At 45.5% G+C, this 16,364-nt stretch overlaps 1 protein-coding gene across 1 annotated transcript in view; it reads right to left on the reverse strand.

Annotated features, from left to right (window-relative positions):
• DROSHA (drosha ribonuclease III) overlaps positions 1-16,364 on the reverse strand; it is a 300,535-nt gene that overhangs the window by 258,779 nt on the left and 25,392 nt on the right. The window contains exons 5-6 of the mRNA XM_069730615.1: positions 13,930-14,071; positions 8,488-8,639 (exon numbers count right to left, since the gene is read on the reverse strand). Of these exons, the coding sequence (XP_069586716.1) occupies positions 8,488-8,639; positions 13,930-14,071 (294 nt within the window). The remainder of the gene's footprint in view (positions 1-8,487; positions 8,640-13,929; positions 14,072-16,364) is intronic.

A 16,364-nucleotide genomic window follows, 5' to 3' on the forward strand; every position in this document is an offset into this window, starting at 1 on the left:
CTGATAAATAATATTTCACTCCTCTTCAGTTATATAGCGCCATTTCAAAACACCTTACAGGCATCATCATCACTGTCCCCATTGGGGCTCACAGTCTACATTCCCTATCAGGATGATGTCTTTGGAGGGTGGGAGGAACCCCACGCAAACACGGGGAGAACATGCAAACTCCACAGTGCTAACCACTGAGCCACTGTACATTTTACTTCATTGATCTGACTTCCTCTTGTACAAGACTTATTAAACTCCCACCATGTCTCATGGGAATAAGCACTTGTACTCATACAGCACTTTGGGGACATTCAGTGAGTAGGTGGGGAAAGTATGCCGTCTTCCGAGCATTAGGCCAGGGTTAGAGCACTTTTGCCCACCAGTTATACCAACGCTGTGTAGCTTATAACAATGGCACAGCACTATGGCGCTACAGCCACATGTTATGCCATCGTATCCCCCCACTTGGTGCACCGTTATGACTAAAAGGAGGGAAAATTAAGAGAAAATGAATGACAAAGATGTTTAGTACAAATCAAGCTGTGCGACTGTCAGGCAGGAGGCGAAATAATGGCTATCGTCACAATTCATAAAAATACAACTAGTTCAACGCTAGATGCAGCTCTTTTTGGTGGTCGATGAAAAGGTAAGTTACAGAAATAGGGATTTTTGTGTACTCACCGTAAAATCCTTTTCTCCGAGCCAATCATTGGGGGACACAGGACCACGGTGTTATGCTGCCACTAGGAGGACACTAAGTTAACACATAAAGAATAACTCCTCCCCTGCAGTATACACCCTCCTGCTGGCTCTAAGTGAACCAGTTCGGTAACAAAGCAGGAGGAGTTTAACATTTAACAAGAAAGAACTGTGTCAAAAACCAAGTCAACACAGAAAAAAACTAAAGCCAATAGGTTAACAGGGTGGGTGCTGTGTCCCCCAATGATTGGCTTGGAGAAAAGGATTTTACGGTGAGTACACAAAAATCCCTATTTCTCCTACGCCTCATTGGGGGACACAGGACCATGGGATGTCCTAAAGCAGTCCCTGGGTGGGAAACAATCCACTGCAATTGCTCCGTGTACCCACAAGTTACAGATGCGACACCTTTCGGTAGAAAAGACGAGGATGTTCTCAAAACCACCTTATCCTGATGAAAAATGCAGAAAGGAACTTGCCAAGACAAAGCCGCCAGCTTTGAGACTTGTCGGATGGACATGACCGCAACCAGAAAGGCAACTTTCCATGACAGAAAAGACAGGGGAACATCCTGCAGAGGTTCAAAAGGGGCCTCCTGCAAGACTCCGAGGACCAAATTAAGGTCCCATGGTTCCAACGGCATCTTATAGGGCGGCATCACACGGGAGACTTCCTGAATGAACGTCTTCACCTGTATCTCTTGGCAATTCTACGTTGGAACAGGACTGACAACGCTGAAATCTGCCCTTTGAGAGAACTAAGAGCGAGACCCAAGTCCAAAACCCGAATGAAGGAATTCGAGGATGGAAGGAATGAAAAATTCAAGAGGTGAGCGTCCTCGATCCTTGCACCATGAGAAGTTCTTCCAAATGCGATGATATATACGCATAGACGTAGGCTTTCTAGCACGGATGATGGTAGAAATGACTTTCTGAGAGAAGCCTGCCTGTGTTATCACCCAGGACTCAATGGCCATGCCGTCAAACACAAAGCCTCGGAGTTCTGGTGGTAAATGGGGCCCTGGGACAACAGGTCTGCGTGATTCAATAATCGCCAGGGGACATTAGCGACTAGTTGAACTAGTTCGGCGTACCAGGCCCTGCGCGGCCAATCTGGCGCAATCAGGATTACTGGTATCCCCTCTTCTCTGATTTTCTTGATGACTCTCGGCAGTAAAGGAAGCGGGGGAAATATGTACGGAAGCTGGAACTGGACCAAGCTATGAAGTTGGGAACCTTGGAATTTAGCCGTGAGGCCATCAGATCCACCTCCGGGGTTTCCCAGCGACAGCAGATCTGGTGGAAGATCTCCGGATGGAGAGACCTCTCCGGAGACGAGACCTTGACGGCTGAGGAAGTCTGCCTCTCAATTTTCCACTCCCTAAATGTGAACCGCTGAGATCATTGAGCGGTTTTCCTCGGCCCAACGGAGAATGTGGCCTACCTCAGTCATGGCTGCCTTGCTGCGTTTTCCCCCCTGTCGGTTGATGTATGCCAGTGCCGTGGCATTGTCGGACTGAATACTGATGGGATGACCCGCCAGGAAGGGATGGAATTGGAGAAGAGCCAACCTGATTGCCCGTATTTCCAGGATGTTGATGGGCAGGCGTGCTTCCTGAAGAGACCAGCGACCCTGAGCAGCGTGATGGTGGAACACTGCTCCCCAGCCCAGAAGACTGGCATCTGTTGTCACAACTAGCCAATGTACTAGGAGAAAAGACTTTCCTTGATTCAGGGAGGACTTCAAAGTCCACCACCTGAGAGACTGTCTGACTTGCTGGGGAAGGAGGAAATGACGATCGAGAGAGGACGGGTTCCTGTCCCACACAGCCAGGAGAGTATGTAGTAAGGGGCGGAGGTGTAGTTCAGCGAAATGGACCGCCTCCATAGCTGCTACCATCCTGCCGAGGACTCTCATACTGAAACGTAGAGAGTGAGTATGAGGTTGGGAGAGCTTCTGAGCTTCCCGCTGTAAGACTGAGATCTTTTCCGGGGGAAGAAGTACCAACCCCTGGGACGAGTCCAGTATCATTCCTAGAAAGCTGGTACTGGGTAAGATTTTAGGAAGTTTATCTTCCAACCCAGGCGAGAAAGAGTATCTATTGTGATGTCACGGCCTCCTTGCAGGTGCGGAAAGAGAGGCCTTTGATGAGGATATCGTCTAGATACGGTAACACCACCACACCTCGAGTATGAAGGATGGCCACGGCGGCCGCCATGAACTTGGTGAATACCCTGGGAGCGGTGGCGAGGCCGAAGGGCAGAGCAGCAAACTGAAAGTGATCTTGCTAAACTGCAAAGCTAAGAAACCTTTGGTGAGAAGGTAAAATAGGAATGTGGAGGTACGCGTCCTGGATGTCTATGGACGCCAGGAACTCGCCTTTCTCCATGGAGGCGATAACACAAAGAAGTTATTCCATCCAGAACCGTTGCACCCTGACGAACTTGTTCAGCAGTTTTAGGTCCAGTATGGGTTGTACTGTACCGTCCTTCTTTGAAACAATGAACAGATTTGGATAAAAACCTTGAAACCTTTCGCTTTGAGGAACCAGGATAATAACCGCGTCTTCTTTCAGAGAGCTTATGGCCTGGAAGAACTCTGATGCCCTTGGCCTGGGAGAAGAAGACCGTAAAAAGTGATTTGGTGGAAGAGAGAAAAATTCTATCTTGTATCCGGAGGACACTAGGTCGCGGACCCATTCGTCGTGAACGACCGAGAGCCATGCGTCGCTGAAGAAAAGCAGGTGGCCGCCTACTTTGAGGGTGTCCTCCGGATACTGCAGGAAGTCATTGTGTGGGAGACATGCCAGGTCTGGATCCCCTGGACCCTGACTGCCTAGGCCTGCCTCTCCAAAAAGGGGAAGGTTTGTAAGAGGTCTAAGGACCTCTATCCCTACGTTGTGCCCGGCCAGGTCCGGAAGATGTGGAAGTAGAGGACTAATTTGAGTTGAAGCGAAAAAAAAATTGGGACCGAGCCTGCTGCTGGTTCCGAAAGGGTCTCTGTTGTGGAAAAAATTTACTCTTGCCTCCAGTGGTGTCGGAAATTAATTGGTTGAGCTTTTCGCCAAAAAGGTGACCACTCTGATATGGAAGAGAAGTCCATGACTTTTTGGAAGCCGAATCCGCACGCCAGTCCCTGAGCCATAAGGACCTCCGGATGGTGATGGCGTTTGCTGCTGCTTGTGAAGCAAAGATAGCAGCGTTCTGGGACGCGGTAACTACAAAATCTCCAACTCTGGCTATCTGAGTAGCGAGATCTGCTCTCTCGGGGGGGATATTGGTATCCAGCACCGCTGCAGACAAGACCTCAGCCCAGTGGGTCATAGCCTTAGCCACTCACGTAGCGGCAAAAGATGGGAAGAGTGTGGCTGCTAAGGCTTCAAAGGCTGAACGTGCCATATTGTCGATCTGATGATCGGTTGGGTTTTTAATAGAGGCGCCCTCCGAAGAGGATAAAATAGATTTAGTAGCCAGGTGTGATACCGGAGGATCTACAGGGGGAAATTGAGACCAATCTTTTGTTAGATCCTGGGCAAAGGGATATTTTGATTCCATGGGCTTCTGCCCTGTGAATCGTTTATAGGGACGGATCCTGTGAGATTCAACGATTGCCTTAAATTCAGGATGAGTGGCGAACACTCCGTGAGCTCGCTTGGTCCTCCTAAAGGACACGGCATGATTCGTTTTAGATAAAGGTTCCTCCTCAAGTTTCAAAGCCTTATTCACTGACTCAATGAGAGAGTCGAGAGTCTCCTGATCGTGATGAAATTCCTGATCTAGGGACGTGTCAGAATCATCCTCTGAAACAGGTTCTCTACTAGCCCCAATAGAAGGGGAGCGAAAAATGGAGCTCTCGGAGCCCGAAATCTGGTGATGGTCTGGGGATATGGCATGAGTCCTTTTCCTGAAAGAGCGAGAGCTCCTTGGCAATGTACGACCGCTAGAGTACGAGGGGTTTTGAGGATTGGAAGTGTCATCCGTAAGAGTGCCCTGGTTAGAGGAGGGGTCTCGGAACGATTCTAACGCTTTTGCCAGGGATGCCATAGACCGGGTAAGAGAGGTAGCCCACTCAGGGGGACCAGGCTCACTAAATTCGGTATCAGTAACAGGAGGTGGTTCCTGAACAGTCACCGGTTCACAAGCTGCGCACAATGCAGTATTGTGACCCAGGGGTAATGAGACCTTACAAGAGTTACATGCAGCGAAGAATACAGTGTGGGTTTTCCTAGACTTTTTGTGAGGCCTTGATTGAGACATAGTAGCCTTGAGGAGAGCGCTTACTAGCAGGGGAAGGGTTAAGCTATGTATCTGCAACTTACCCAGGTCCTGTGTCTTGAGTCCCCAGGGGAGGTCCGCAATGTATGGTCCTGAAGGCTGTGATTAGGAGAGCTGGAGCAGCGCTGCAGGATCAGCGCTGGAGGTGTCCCAAGATGGCCGCCGAGATCTGTGAGAGCGCTTGTCAGGGAAAGAGAAGCGCTAAAAAAGATGGGTGGCGGCAATTGCCGGTGGGTGTGGCCAAGAACTCTGGCCCGTATGAAGGGTAAAAGCCAGGGACTAAATTTGAAAAACTTGCGGTTGCGGCCTGCGGCGTCACGATCGTTATTAGTGCCATCCTGAGCCGCGCTCCTTCATAGCAAAGCCGCACTGATGACCACCCACAGACCCGGGCTTTATGCCTTGCTAGAGATGCGGCCCTTCCATACCCCGGGGACCAGGACCCCCCCAGTGCCTCGGCCCCCGCAGTGTACTCACGGTAGATGCGGTGGGCCGGTGGTGCTCAATCCACCGTCGCCATAGTCAGGGAGGGGGTTGAGAGCTTCTGCCGCCTTGCGTCATCCGCTATATCAGTGGTGATGCAGTGGGGGGCTGCATGGACGCCATACATAATATGTCCGGCTATTCACCTGGCTCCAAGAGAGATAGGTGGAGGGCTACTCCATGCGGTCGCCTGCTATAGAGGGGGAGATCGGAACGCGAAGGAACCGTCGCCCGTAAGGTGAGCTCAGGCCTGGCATCCAACGTTCCAGGAAAGGATACGGGAGGAACGCTCCACGTATTTGCCTATTGATTTGGGGGAGATCAGAACCTAGAAAGCATCTGTCGCCCCCATTCGCTCCGTTAAGGGAAAAAATAGAATAAAAATAAAAAATGAAAATAAAAACGGTGGGGTCTGAAAGCAGACCCAAGTGCCTCCTACAGACACTAAGCAAGAACTGGTTCACTTAGAGCCAGCAGGAGGGTGTATACTGCAGGGGAAGAGCTAATCTTTCTGTTTACTTAGTGTCCTCCTAGTGGCAGCAGCATTACACCCATGATCCTGTGTCCCCCAATGAGGCGTAGGAGAAAAGACGTTTAAACAAAAATAAAAATCAGTAAACATGTGGGAAGTAGAGCTCGTCCGGCGGCCATGTCTGTATGCTGTGTCCTCTTACGTGACAGAATCTATGGATCCTGTGAGATTAGCTGGTCTGGTATAGCATCATTGTGACGGCACTTATGATCACTAATCAAAAGAAGAATGGCGGATCATGACGTTAGTGAAGGCGGCTCTCAGGGCTCTCGTCCACAGGATACCAGTTACTGAGGTGTCCGCTGGGCTTTTCACGCTCTCCAGTGGAACGCTTTATATTGGATGACACTGGTCTATGAGGTGTTTTTTTTTTTCCCCCAAAAAAAATGCTCTGCACCATTACTACCTAAAGCAGCTCCTCATCAGCGGCCAATCTGACGTCTGTTTAGGGGATATGTCAGTCAAGCCAGTGCAGGGAGGACTAGGGAGCAGCCATCTTTACTTCTCAGCATAAAATTTAGCTATAATTTATCCATATTTTGGCCTACAGAATCATGTGAGGTCTTGTTTTTTGAGGGACGAGTTGACGTTTTTATTGGTACCATTTTCGGGCACATGACATTTTTTGATCGCTTTGTATTCCGATTTTTGGGAGGCAGAATGAACAAAAAACAGCAACCTCTGCATATCTTTTTTTTTTTGTTCAGCGCGTGGTAAAATTGATAAGGCAGTTTTATTCTTCGGGTCAGTACGATTACAGCGATACCTCATTTATATCATGTTTTTATGTTTTGGCACTTTTACACAAACTATTTTATATAAAAAATAATTGTTTTTGCATCACTTTATTCTAAGAGCTATAACTTTTTTTTATTTTGTGCTGATGGAGCTGTATGGCAGCTTGTTTTTTGTGGGACAAGATGATGTTTTCAGCTGTATCATTTTTATTTAAAGCCGTCTTTTTGATCGCGTTTTATTGCACTTTTTGTTCGGCGGTATGATCAGGCATTTTTTTTACTTTTTTTTTTTTTAACGGTGTTCATTTAAGGGGTTACCTAGTGGGATAGTTTTATAGAGCGGGTCGTTGCGGACGCAGCGATACCAAATATGCGTACTTTTATGGTTTTGTTTTTATATACATAAAAAATGGGATTTATTAGAAAAAAAAAAAAATATATATATATATATATATATATACACACACACACACAAACACACAATATACATACATATACACACACAACGGTATTTTTTTTCTTTATTTGGGGATTTTTTTAAAATATATTTTCATACGTTCTAATTTTTTTTTTTTTTTACTTCATAACAATGTCCCAGGTTGGGACATCTCTATATAAAGTCAGATCGCTGATCTGACATTTTGCATAGCACTGTGTCAGATCAGCGATCTGGCTGGCAGTGTAGGAGGCTTTCCGGCGCCTGCTATCAGCAGGCGCTCGCAAGTCATCTCACTGCAGGACCAGGAAGGACCCCCGCACCCATTTTGGATCCGGGGTCTCCATGAAGACCACTGGAACAACGCGATCGCATTAAGTTGTTCCGGCGGGAGAGCGCAGGGAGCCCTGCGTGATTGTTCTCTATGCCGCTGTCACTAATGACAGTGGCATCAGAGGGGTTAAATGCCCACGATCGGCGCTAGCACCGTTAGTGGGCATTGCTGCGGGGTGTCAGCTGTCACATACAGCTGACACCCACACACGATCGCCACAGCGCTCAACGTGCGACTGTGTGATCATGCCACAGTACTAGTACTGCGGTTTGGGGGAACGCAGTGTACGTAGAGCAGTACTACTATGGTGCATGTCAGGAAGGGGTTAAGCTAGTCTTGCCTCATTAGCATAAAACAAGCTGCAGATTTAGGCAGGGGCTGCACACTTTGGCTGCGACAGTTATGGGAACCATGGTCATTAGGTGTCGTTGCTGCATCACAGTACATTACAAGTGAAGGGGTCGCATTGCAATATGGAGGTACTGCCACAAGGAGGTTGTAAGGTGTCCAGCTGCATTGGGGTTTATTCGACTTGCTTGTTGCAGCACCCTTGGGGACGCATTGCTATAGTAGCAGTTGGGGACAGTCAGGAAACCCCATAGGTTCCCATTAAATAAGATCTAAAAATAATTAAAAAGTTGATCTTACTAAGGATGTGTATGTCATACAACACAAGTCTGCATCTTCCCTGATTTCCTCCTCTCCGGCCGTGACTACCTACCGGAGAATGTATGGAATCGGTCACACTCCATGAAGAGGCGCAGCCAGCCGATAATCTGCCATTAATTTCTGATGAAAACTGAGGTTAATGTTAAAAGTCGGCTAATAAGTTTTCCCCAGCTGAACTTATGGAGCGAGGAACGGATAATAGTTCTTACTACAACTGTCTTAATGTAACATCACTTCAGTAAACGCCTTGACCTTTTCACAAGACATTTCTGCATTTTATTTCTCGCTTATCCAAAGCCTTGAGATGCCTCCAACATAACAAATGAACAGACCTGGCCGGGGTCGTTATACCACAGCTCTTCATGAAGACGGTCGGGATGAGCCTTCTTTCTCTTGATTTCCGCAATCACATCAAAGACTTCGGAATCGGAGCTGCTGGAGCAGCTATCATCCTCTGTATCACAGTCAGAGTCGCTGGAGCTCTCTGTCAATAGAAAGGAAGGCGCGAGTCACATGGAGAAGAAAGCCGCGACTTTACTACATCCTCACAGAACCGGGCAAACAAATCTAATTCAATGCAGTAACCATGGCGATCAGACGGCTTTTCATTATAGATCATATACTTTCTATGTCGTCTCTTGTTCGCCCAGTGACAGCGATGACTAAATAAAGAGTGCGCATTTTCCCTTTCATTTACTTACACTGTATGGCCAGCGCAAGCCTCTTCTTGTTCTTTCCTGTATTTGTGAAAGACCTTTAGATGCCAGAAATCCAGGCAATTATAGCCGGAACGCATGACAAAGACACAAATCTCAGGTCATTTTCATCCACCAGACTGGAGAAAAGTGGTGGCTGGCAGCAGCATGGCAATATTACGCTGGGATTTTACCTGGACCCCACATGCAATTTTACTAATAATATACTGTAACAATAAGATAACAGAAGTTACATAGATAAAAGTAAAAAGAATAAGCAGGGACCAACTGTGCCATATCAGAGGCCGACCTGATGTTCCAGGAAAAATGCTGGAAAAAAGTTTTTTGCCTTTCGTTCTTTTTTTTTTAATGTTATTTTGTTATCAGACCTAGGACATAGCGAAATGCCACCCAAAGGCACTTGGGCAATACTGGCGGGAGTAGATACAGGCTTACTTATTCATAAAAGACATTACTTATTCACTTTCTAAAAAATGAAGAATAATATTTCTACATTCAGGGAGGAAAATAAATCTGAAAATCTGGCTAAGTATAACCCAAAAGTCTACAAACAAGTTGTGCTGTCACCGTCCTTTCACTTCTGACTCCTACAAAGCAGCGGTCAGCCCTCGTGATATGATAATGCTATTAAACTCTTGGAATTTTAGAACCTTTTTTTTTATTTCCATAACCCCAGATTGTGCTGGTCCTCAATAAAATATAGGGATAAATTGACAATTGGGTGCTACATCCTTCTTGCTAAGAGGTGGATCTGCACAACTGCACTGATCGGACGTCGTCGACTGAGCTGGGACACAAATTTCTAGGAGGAATCAAAGATGAACAGATCAAATCAAAGTTCTAAAAACTGTGCTCCAGAATTGTTACATCATGGGAACTAATTACTTCAATTGCTGCTGTTCCCCGATTCTGGAATAGTTTTTCCTTCTTTTCTGTGGCCCTCCACTCCAAAGCTATGCCCCCAGTAATAAGAGTACATCCTCCGTCATATATACTGTCATCAGTACGGCTGCCACCATGAACCATTAGATCTATACTTGCCATATACCCTATACTTTCCCCAGCACGTGCACTTTGTGCTGCTGGGATTCGCCGGTTTCTGACCCGAAACCGAAGGGTATGTCTGCATTATACATATTCCTAGCCAATGGGTGTGGCCTTGCTTCCAGAAAATTGTATGGAGCAAGGCCGCACCCTCTAGTCGGCCACAACCACTGGACAGCCGCGGCCTTGCTTAATACAAGTGCATGGTAGAGAGGCCAGACCCATTAGATGGTCTCTGGCCAGGAGCATGTATAACGCATTCATTCCCTCCGGTCCCGGCTCGGAAACTGTTGAATACGTGCGCTGGTTGGATTCAGAAGTCTGTAGACTTATACATTTGGATAGGACAACCCCTGAGAACCAACCATGTGTTCTATTTGGGTGTTTCCCTTTTCTCCTCTGTGACAAAAGTTCAATAGTATGTGCCCAAAGGGAACATCTGCTTCTTAATTTCCAGAGGACATACATTCGGAATGACGGGGCACAGAAGAAGACCTGTTACAGAAACAATGGAACAGCTATTGGAGGAGCTACACAGTTAAGGCCTCTTTCACACTTCCGTCTTTTTGAATCCGTCACAATCCGTAGTTTTAGGCAAAAAACAGATCCTGCAAATGTGCTCGCAGGATGCGTTTTTTGCCCATAGACTTGTATTAGTGACAGATCGTGACGGATGGCCACATGTAGTGCGACGGATCTGTCGTGTTTTGGCGACCGTCATCACCAAAAACGTTCAATGTAGCGCTTTTTTGTACGTCGGATCCGCCATTTCCGATGCTAAAACTCTGCCCCCTCCTCCCTGGACTTCAGAATGGGCAGCGGATGCGTTGAAAAACTGCATCCGCTGCCCACGTTGTGCACAAATTTCACAACGTCCGTCAGTACGTCGGGCCGACGCAGGGCGACGGCCACGTACCGACGGAAATGTGAAAGAGGCCTTAAATATAAAAAATCCAGTGAAAGGTTCTCTTTAAAAAAAAACTGTATCAAAACTGAAATTGTGCATCCAGCCATAAGGCATGCTCCGGAATCTGCAATATATAGGGCATGTCATTACAGGATTGTCATGGTTCAGATCACATCACACCAGGTTTCACCTAAATAATAAAAAGTGATATTATAACATCAGTCATACACCAAGAGACAGTCAGCAGTCTTAATGCGGAATCTTAATGCCGCCACTTAAATGGAAAAAAAAAAGAAAGAAAAATGTAAGTGCAGAAAGCTCAGAAAAATTGCACCCTTTGAAAAGTGATTAATTCTGATGAACTTTGCAGCTAAGAGATCACTATTCATATCCTTTATGGACGTTTTCTAGTACAACACATTGCTGCTTGCGTTTAATGAGCTAGGAATACGGGATAGATCAGGTTCACTGCAGGACAGGTGTTTCATCTTTGTGGTGGACAGGAATAATGAGCTAGTTTTCGGAGTTTTGAAGAGCATCTTTCCATTTAAAAGGATGATCTCCATCATAATTGAAGTTTTGATAAAAGCTAACTAGTTACATGAATTACCCAATGAGTACTTTAAGTCTACTTGTGGTCCTTGTAAGATATTAAAGGTTATTGCCATCTTAAGAAGTAGTCATCAATCCACTGCATAGATGATGCCTTGCTGATCAGCGTCCCCACAGATTCCCAAACAAGCTCTTTCAGTTCTTCTCCTGAGGAATGTAGGGATCTAGCGTCAGATCCAGTTACTGCTTTTACACACAATTCCGGAGCAGAATTTACACGGCCATGTTGTGTGATAGGGAGGAAAGAAAGGCAGGCGAAGGTGTTCAGAAAAGGTAGAGAAAGAAGACTATTCACAGCTTTTATCCCTGGAGTGCTAACCGTGCAGGTCCAGAAGCCTGCAGGCAATACTCAGCTCTCCAGCCTTCAGGAGTGTAACACCACTGTATTGCTGACAAATGCACTTATTAGAGGGATCTGTCAGCAGGTTTCTACGATGTAATCTGAGGACAGCATGAGAATAGAATGCATAATGGTGTGGGTGGGGTTAGCTGTGGTGTGGGCGGGGTTAGCTTTCTCAGCTCTGCTGCATTCCTAAATCTAAAAGCTCTGATTGTGTCAGAACAGCTGCACCCAGTAATCTAAGTGATACATTGTTGCATTCAACTTCTCTGTCTACATTACGCTGCTCTCAGATGAGGTCGCAAAAACCTGCTGACAGATTCCCTCTGGCATGAACTGTGCCTTTATTATATACACAATATATGAGCAAAAATGACTGGGAAGAGTCAGCATGGTGTACTGACTGCTTTATTAAAAAAAAATAAAATAAAAATAAATAGGGCAAAATTTAATGCCAACGATGCCTGCTTATAGTAAGATTTTATTTTCAGTCCCTCTATTGATGGTAGTCATATTTGAGACTAATGTTAACCTCCACTAGACTTATGCCATCTATATCGGCAGAGATGCTGGACCCAGTGGTCACGGCATCACCAGGGCCAGGGCTGCGGAGTCGGAGCCCATTTTGGTGGAGTCTGAGTCGGTGTCATGGAAATTGAGGAGTTGGGAGTCGGAGGTTTGGCTTACCGACTCCACAGTCCTGGAGGCAGAGCCCATTTTGGTGGAGACGGAGTTGGTGCCATGGAAATTGAGGAGTTGGGAGTCGGAGGTTTGGCTTACCGACTCCACAGCCCTGACCAGGGCAGCGTGCCAAAGACCGGGCCCTTTACAGAGATGCAGCACTGAATATGACGACGGCGAGTAAAATGACCCAGTAGAAACTCACGGGGAAGGGGCAATTATTCCTGAAAAAGCCTTTAAGAGGCCTACGTGGTCTAATACAGAATGTAGTGGATAGTCAAATCTATTTGTTCCATTTATGTCGTCTCTTAGCAGCTATTCCTAGAGCATGCTCAAACACGGAATTAAAGGGATTTTCTTATTACGGAAAACCACTGGCGCCAAGCTGCAGATTGTTTAAACCACTCTGTTTTTTTGTTTCACCCCAGGAGTGGTGTGACTAATGTATGATCCTCGACTGTAGTACAATACGTAGCAGTCGCCATCTTCTCCTGTTCTAGGTGCCAGGTTCTGCTACTTGTGACTGGTTGGACTGCTCCAGTGTTTGCTGGGTGGTCCAGAACTTCTCAGTCTAGAATAAGTCTATGAAATCCAGCAGCTGTGGGGGACAGTCCCATCCCTCAGTCAGGCTCTTTTTATGTGGATAACTATGGGTTAAACTGCTATTATCAGAGCTAGCTCCGGTTCCAGTACTTGCACCATCTGTATATTACAGCCATCTCTCCTTCCGACTACACGTATCAGTCTTGGCGTGCTGAATAACTCTTTACAAGGACATACATGTAGGTCATGGCATGACAAGAGGCCTATGTATTCTTGTATTTGTGTACATCTCCCCCTTTCTGCAAAACGATATAGTGCATGCTGTCATGAAATAAAGCTATTATTATATGTGCATAGAATGGCGGTAATTTATAGAAAATTGAACAAGTAGATTATTTGCACTTAAAGAGACCAGGACAGTTAATAAGCGTAACAAGTGGGAATAAAAAGCACCATAATAACCATGAAACGCAGGAAAATATTTGTCATTATATGGAGAACTTTTGGAAACATTTAGTAAAAATGTCAGCCAAGAACATGATCAACAGTTCACACAAACGCCAACGTCCAAAGCAGCAATCTTTATATAATGACATCACTGCATTGGACGGGGCGACACAGACGGCCGTACAGGTATAATGTGCACACTGCATTGTATCCAGAGAGGATAAGAAAGAGTATATACTAAAGGCTGCTAAATACTTCTTGTACAGAAGAGATTGCCAAGTACAGACCATGCAAGAAAGTGCGATTCCTGCCAAGAATATTTACACTTTCTCAAAATCCACATCTTTACGGTGCCAAGCTTCAGAATAAAATCCCAACAAACATATTCTAGGCATGGATAGAAACACCTTCCCAGATGGTGGCAATAATAAAAATAGTAAGGCTGAGATAACAGGCTCGCAGAACAAGCACACGCTCCTCTCACCTAAATCCTCGTCTAACTTGGTCTTTGGTGGCTCCCACGCTGGCCTAGCAGCTCTCGCTTTTGATTGACGCTTGCCAAGTTCTTCTTCAAACCTGTCATACAAATCCCGTAACCTGCTTGTGCCGACCACCGTGGAATCGCCCTTGGAAAAAAAGACAACAAGTGAATATACCATTCATTTAGACGTAAAAAACAAAGAATTGCAGATGAGCACACATTTATGATTGGTAAGTAAGCTCCGGCAAAGAAGGCTGCATAGATGGAAGCCATTGATCGAAGCTCCTCTGGCAGCATTTACAGTCAGTGCTCAATGGTTCATGCTAAAAAAATATTCTTTTACCCGTTCAAAAGGAAGAGAAAAACCGCATGGAAAAATGTATCAAACGCACACATTTTTTTTTATGCGTGGCTTTTCCTACCAAGAGATACTGTAAGTTTTTGGTGCATAATGTCTGCAAATAGTTAATGTGTGCACATACCCTAAAGCTGTGTTTGCATGCAGCACTTTTTTGCTTTGCTTTTATAAAGCTGCTTTTTACAGTACTAGCAAAGCTATGGGATTTCAGAAATCTCATGCACGCAACTGTTTTTCTTGAGTGAGCTTGAGAACTGCAGCGTTTTTTTAAATATCTGCATGTCAATTCTTCCAAGCATTTTTGCTGCGTTTTTCACCCATAGAAAACAGCGAGAAAGTGAGAAAAAAAAAGAAGCAAAAAAAATGCAACAGCAAATTTGTTGAATAAAACTAACTTTATTAAACAAAGTACACGTGCATGTAATCTGCACCCAAAAACACTACTAAAAGCTATGTGCACACGTTGCAGATTGTATGCGTTTTTGCAGTATTTTTTCATTGCGAAAACGCATAGACAACACAGCCAATTGAATTCATACGCAGCATGCTCATTCGCCGCGATTCCGCACACATAGGAATGCATTGATCCGCTTACTTCCCGCATGGGGATATGCCCACCATGCGCGAAGTAAGCGGATCATGTGCGGTTGGTACCCAGGGTGGAGGAGAGGAGACTCACCTCCAGGCCCTGGGAACCATATACCTGTAGAAAAAAAAAAAGAAGTTAAATAAAAAATTGTGCTATTCTCACCTTCCGGCGGCCTTCCCGCTCCTCACGATGCTCCCGTTCCCAGTAATGCCTTGCAACAATGACCTGTGATGATGTAGCAGTCTCGTGGGATGCTACATCATCTGGGGTCATTGTCGCGAGGCATTACTGGGAACGGGGAGAACCCAGAGGAAACCCATGCAAACACAGGGAGAACATACAAACTCCTTGCAGATGTTGTCCTTGGTGGGATTTGAACCCAGGACTCCAGCGCGGCAAGGCTGCAGTGCTAACCACTGAGCCACCGTGCTGCCCTACATTTTTAAAAGTTTCTGCATAAATCATTCTAATGATGATCGTGTGACAGGTGCTGATCAGCCTTCTCCATTAGGGCTCATTCAGACATCAGTTTTTCACGTACATGTTCTATGAGTGATTTCTAAGGATAAAACTTGTACCTATAGATTGTAAGCTTGCGAGCAGGGCCCTCACTCCTATTGGTATCTATTTTGAACTGTGATTTTTGTTTATGCTGTAATGTCTATTATCTGTACAAATCCCTTCTATAATTTGTAAAGCGCTGCGGAATATGTTGGCGCTATATAAATAAAATTATTGTTATTGTTATAATCCCCTATCAGTCTATGGGGCTGTTCACATGTCTGTGTAATTTTACACAAAAACACAGACACATGTCCGAATTTGATCTGAATCAGAAATCAAACTCACCAATGTAAATCAATCAGTTTGTGAAAAAAAAAAAAATTGGACAGCATTTGAATTTCACGGGCTGTTTCATGGAAGAAGCTTGAGAAACCTCCATAGTTTTTTTTTCATATGAGAAAAACTGACACACTAACCAAACTCTGATGAAAATCTGAACAAAAACAGTGAAGAAACTCAGATAGATTGTTTGCAAATGAGAAAAGTATCTGCAGCCTGAATGGGGTCTTACACGGAGAACATTGGTCATCTCTACTACTCCCCACCTGGCGCCATGCTCCTCTCCGTGATTGACAGATCTGCCTTCTGCCAGCTACAAGCCTAACAGGCACAAGATATCAGTCAAGGAAAGGCAGGTGGCACTGGGCAGAGTAATGAAGACCCCTGATATAATCCCTATGCATCAGAGGAGCCCAATGTACTTCCAGCCTCATTAGCACCTACTATCAAAATAGGATATATTGGTAATGGAGCAACGCATTGGTGTCATACAGGTGTTAATTAAAGAGGGATTTTTTGGTACTTACCGTAAAATCTCTTTCTTGGAGCCTTCATTGGGGAACACAGATAACCGTGGGTGTATGCTGTTGCTCTAAAAGGCTGACTATGCAAAAAGGAAAAAAACAATAGCTCCTCCCCGGCAGTATA

The sequence above is a fragment of the Ranitomeya imitator genome, chromosome 6, assembly GCF_032444005.1.
Source record: "Ranitomeya imitator isolate aRanImi1 chromosome 6, aRanImi1.pri, whole genome shotgun sequence".
NCBI lineage: Eukaryota > Metazoa > Chordata > Amphibia > Anura > Dendrobatidae > Ranitomeya > Ranitomeya imitator.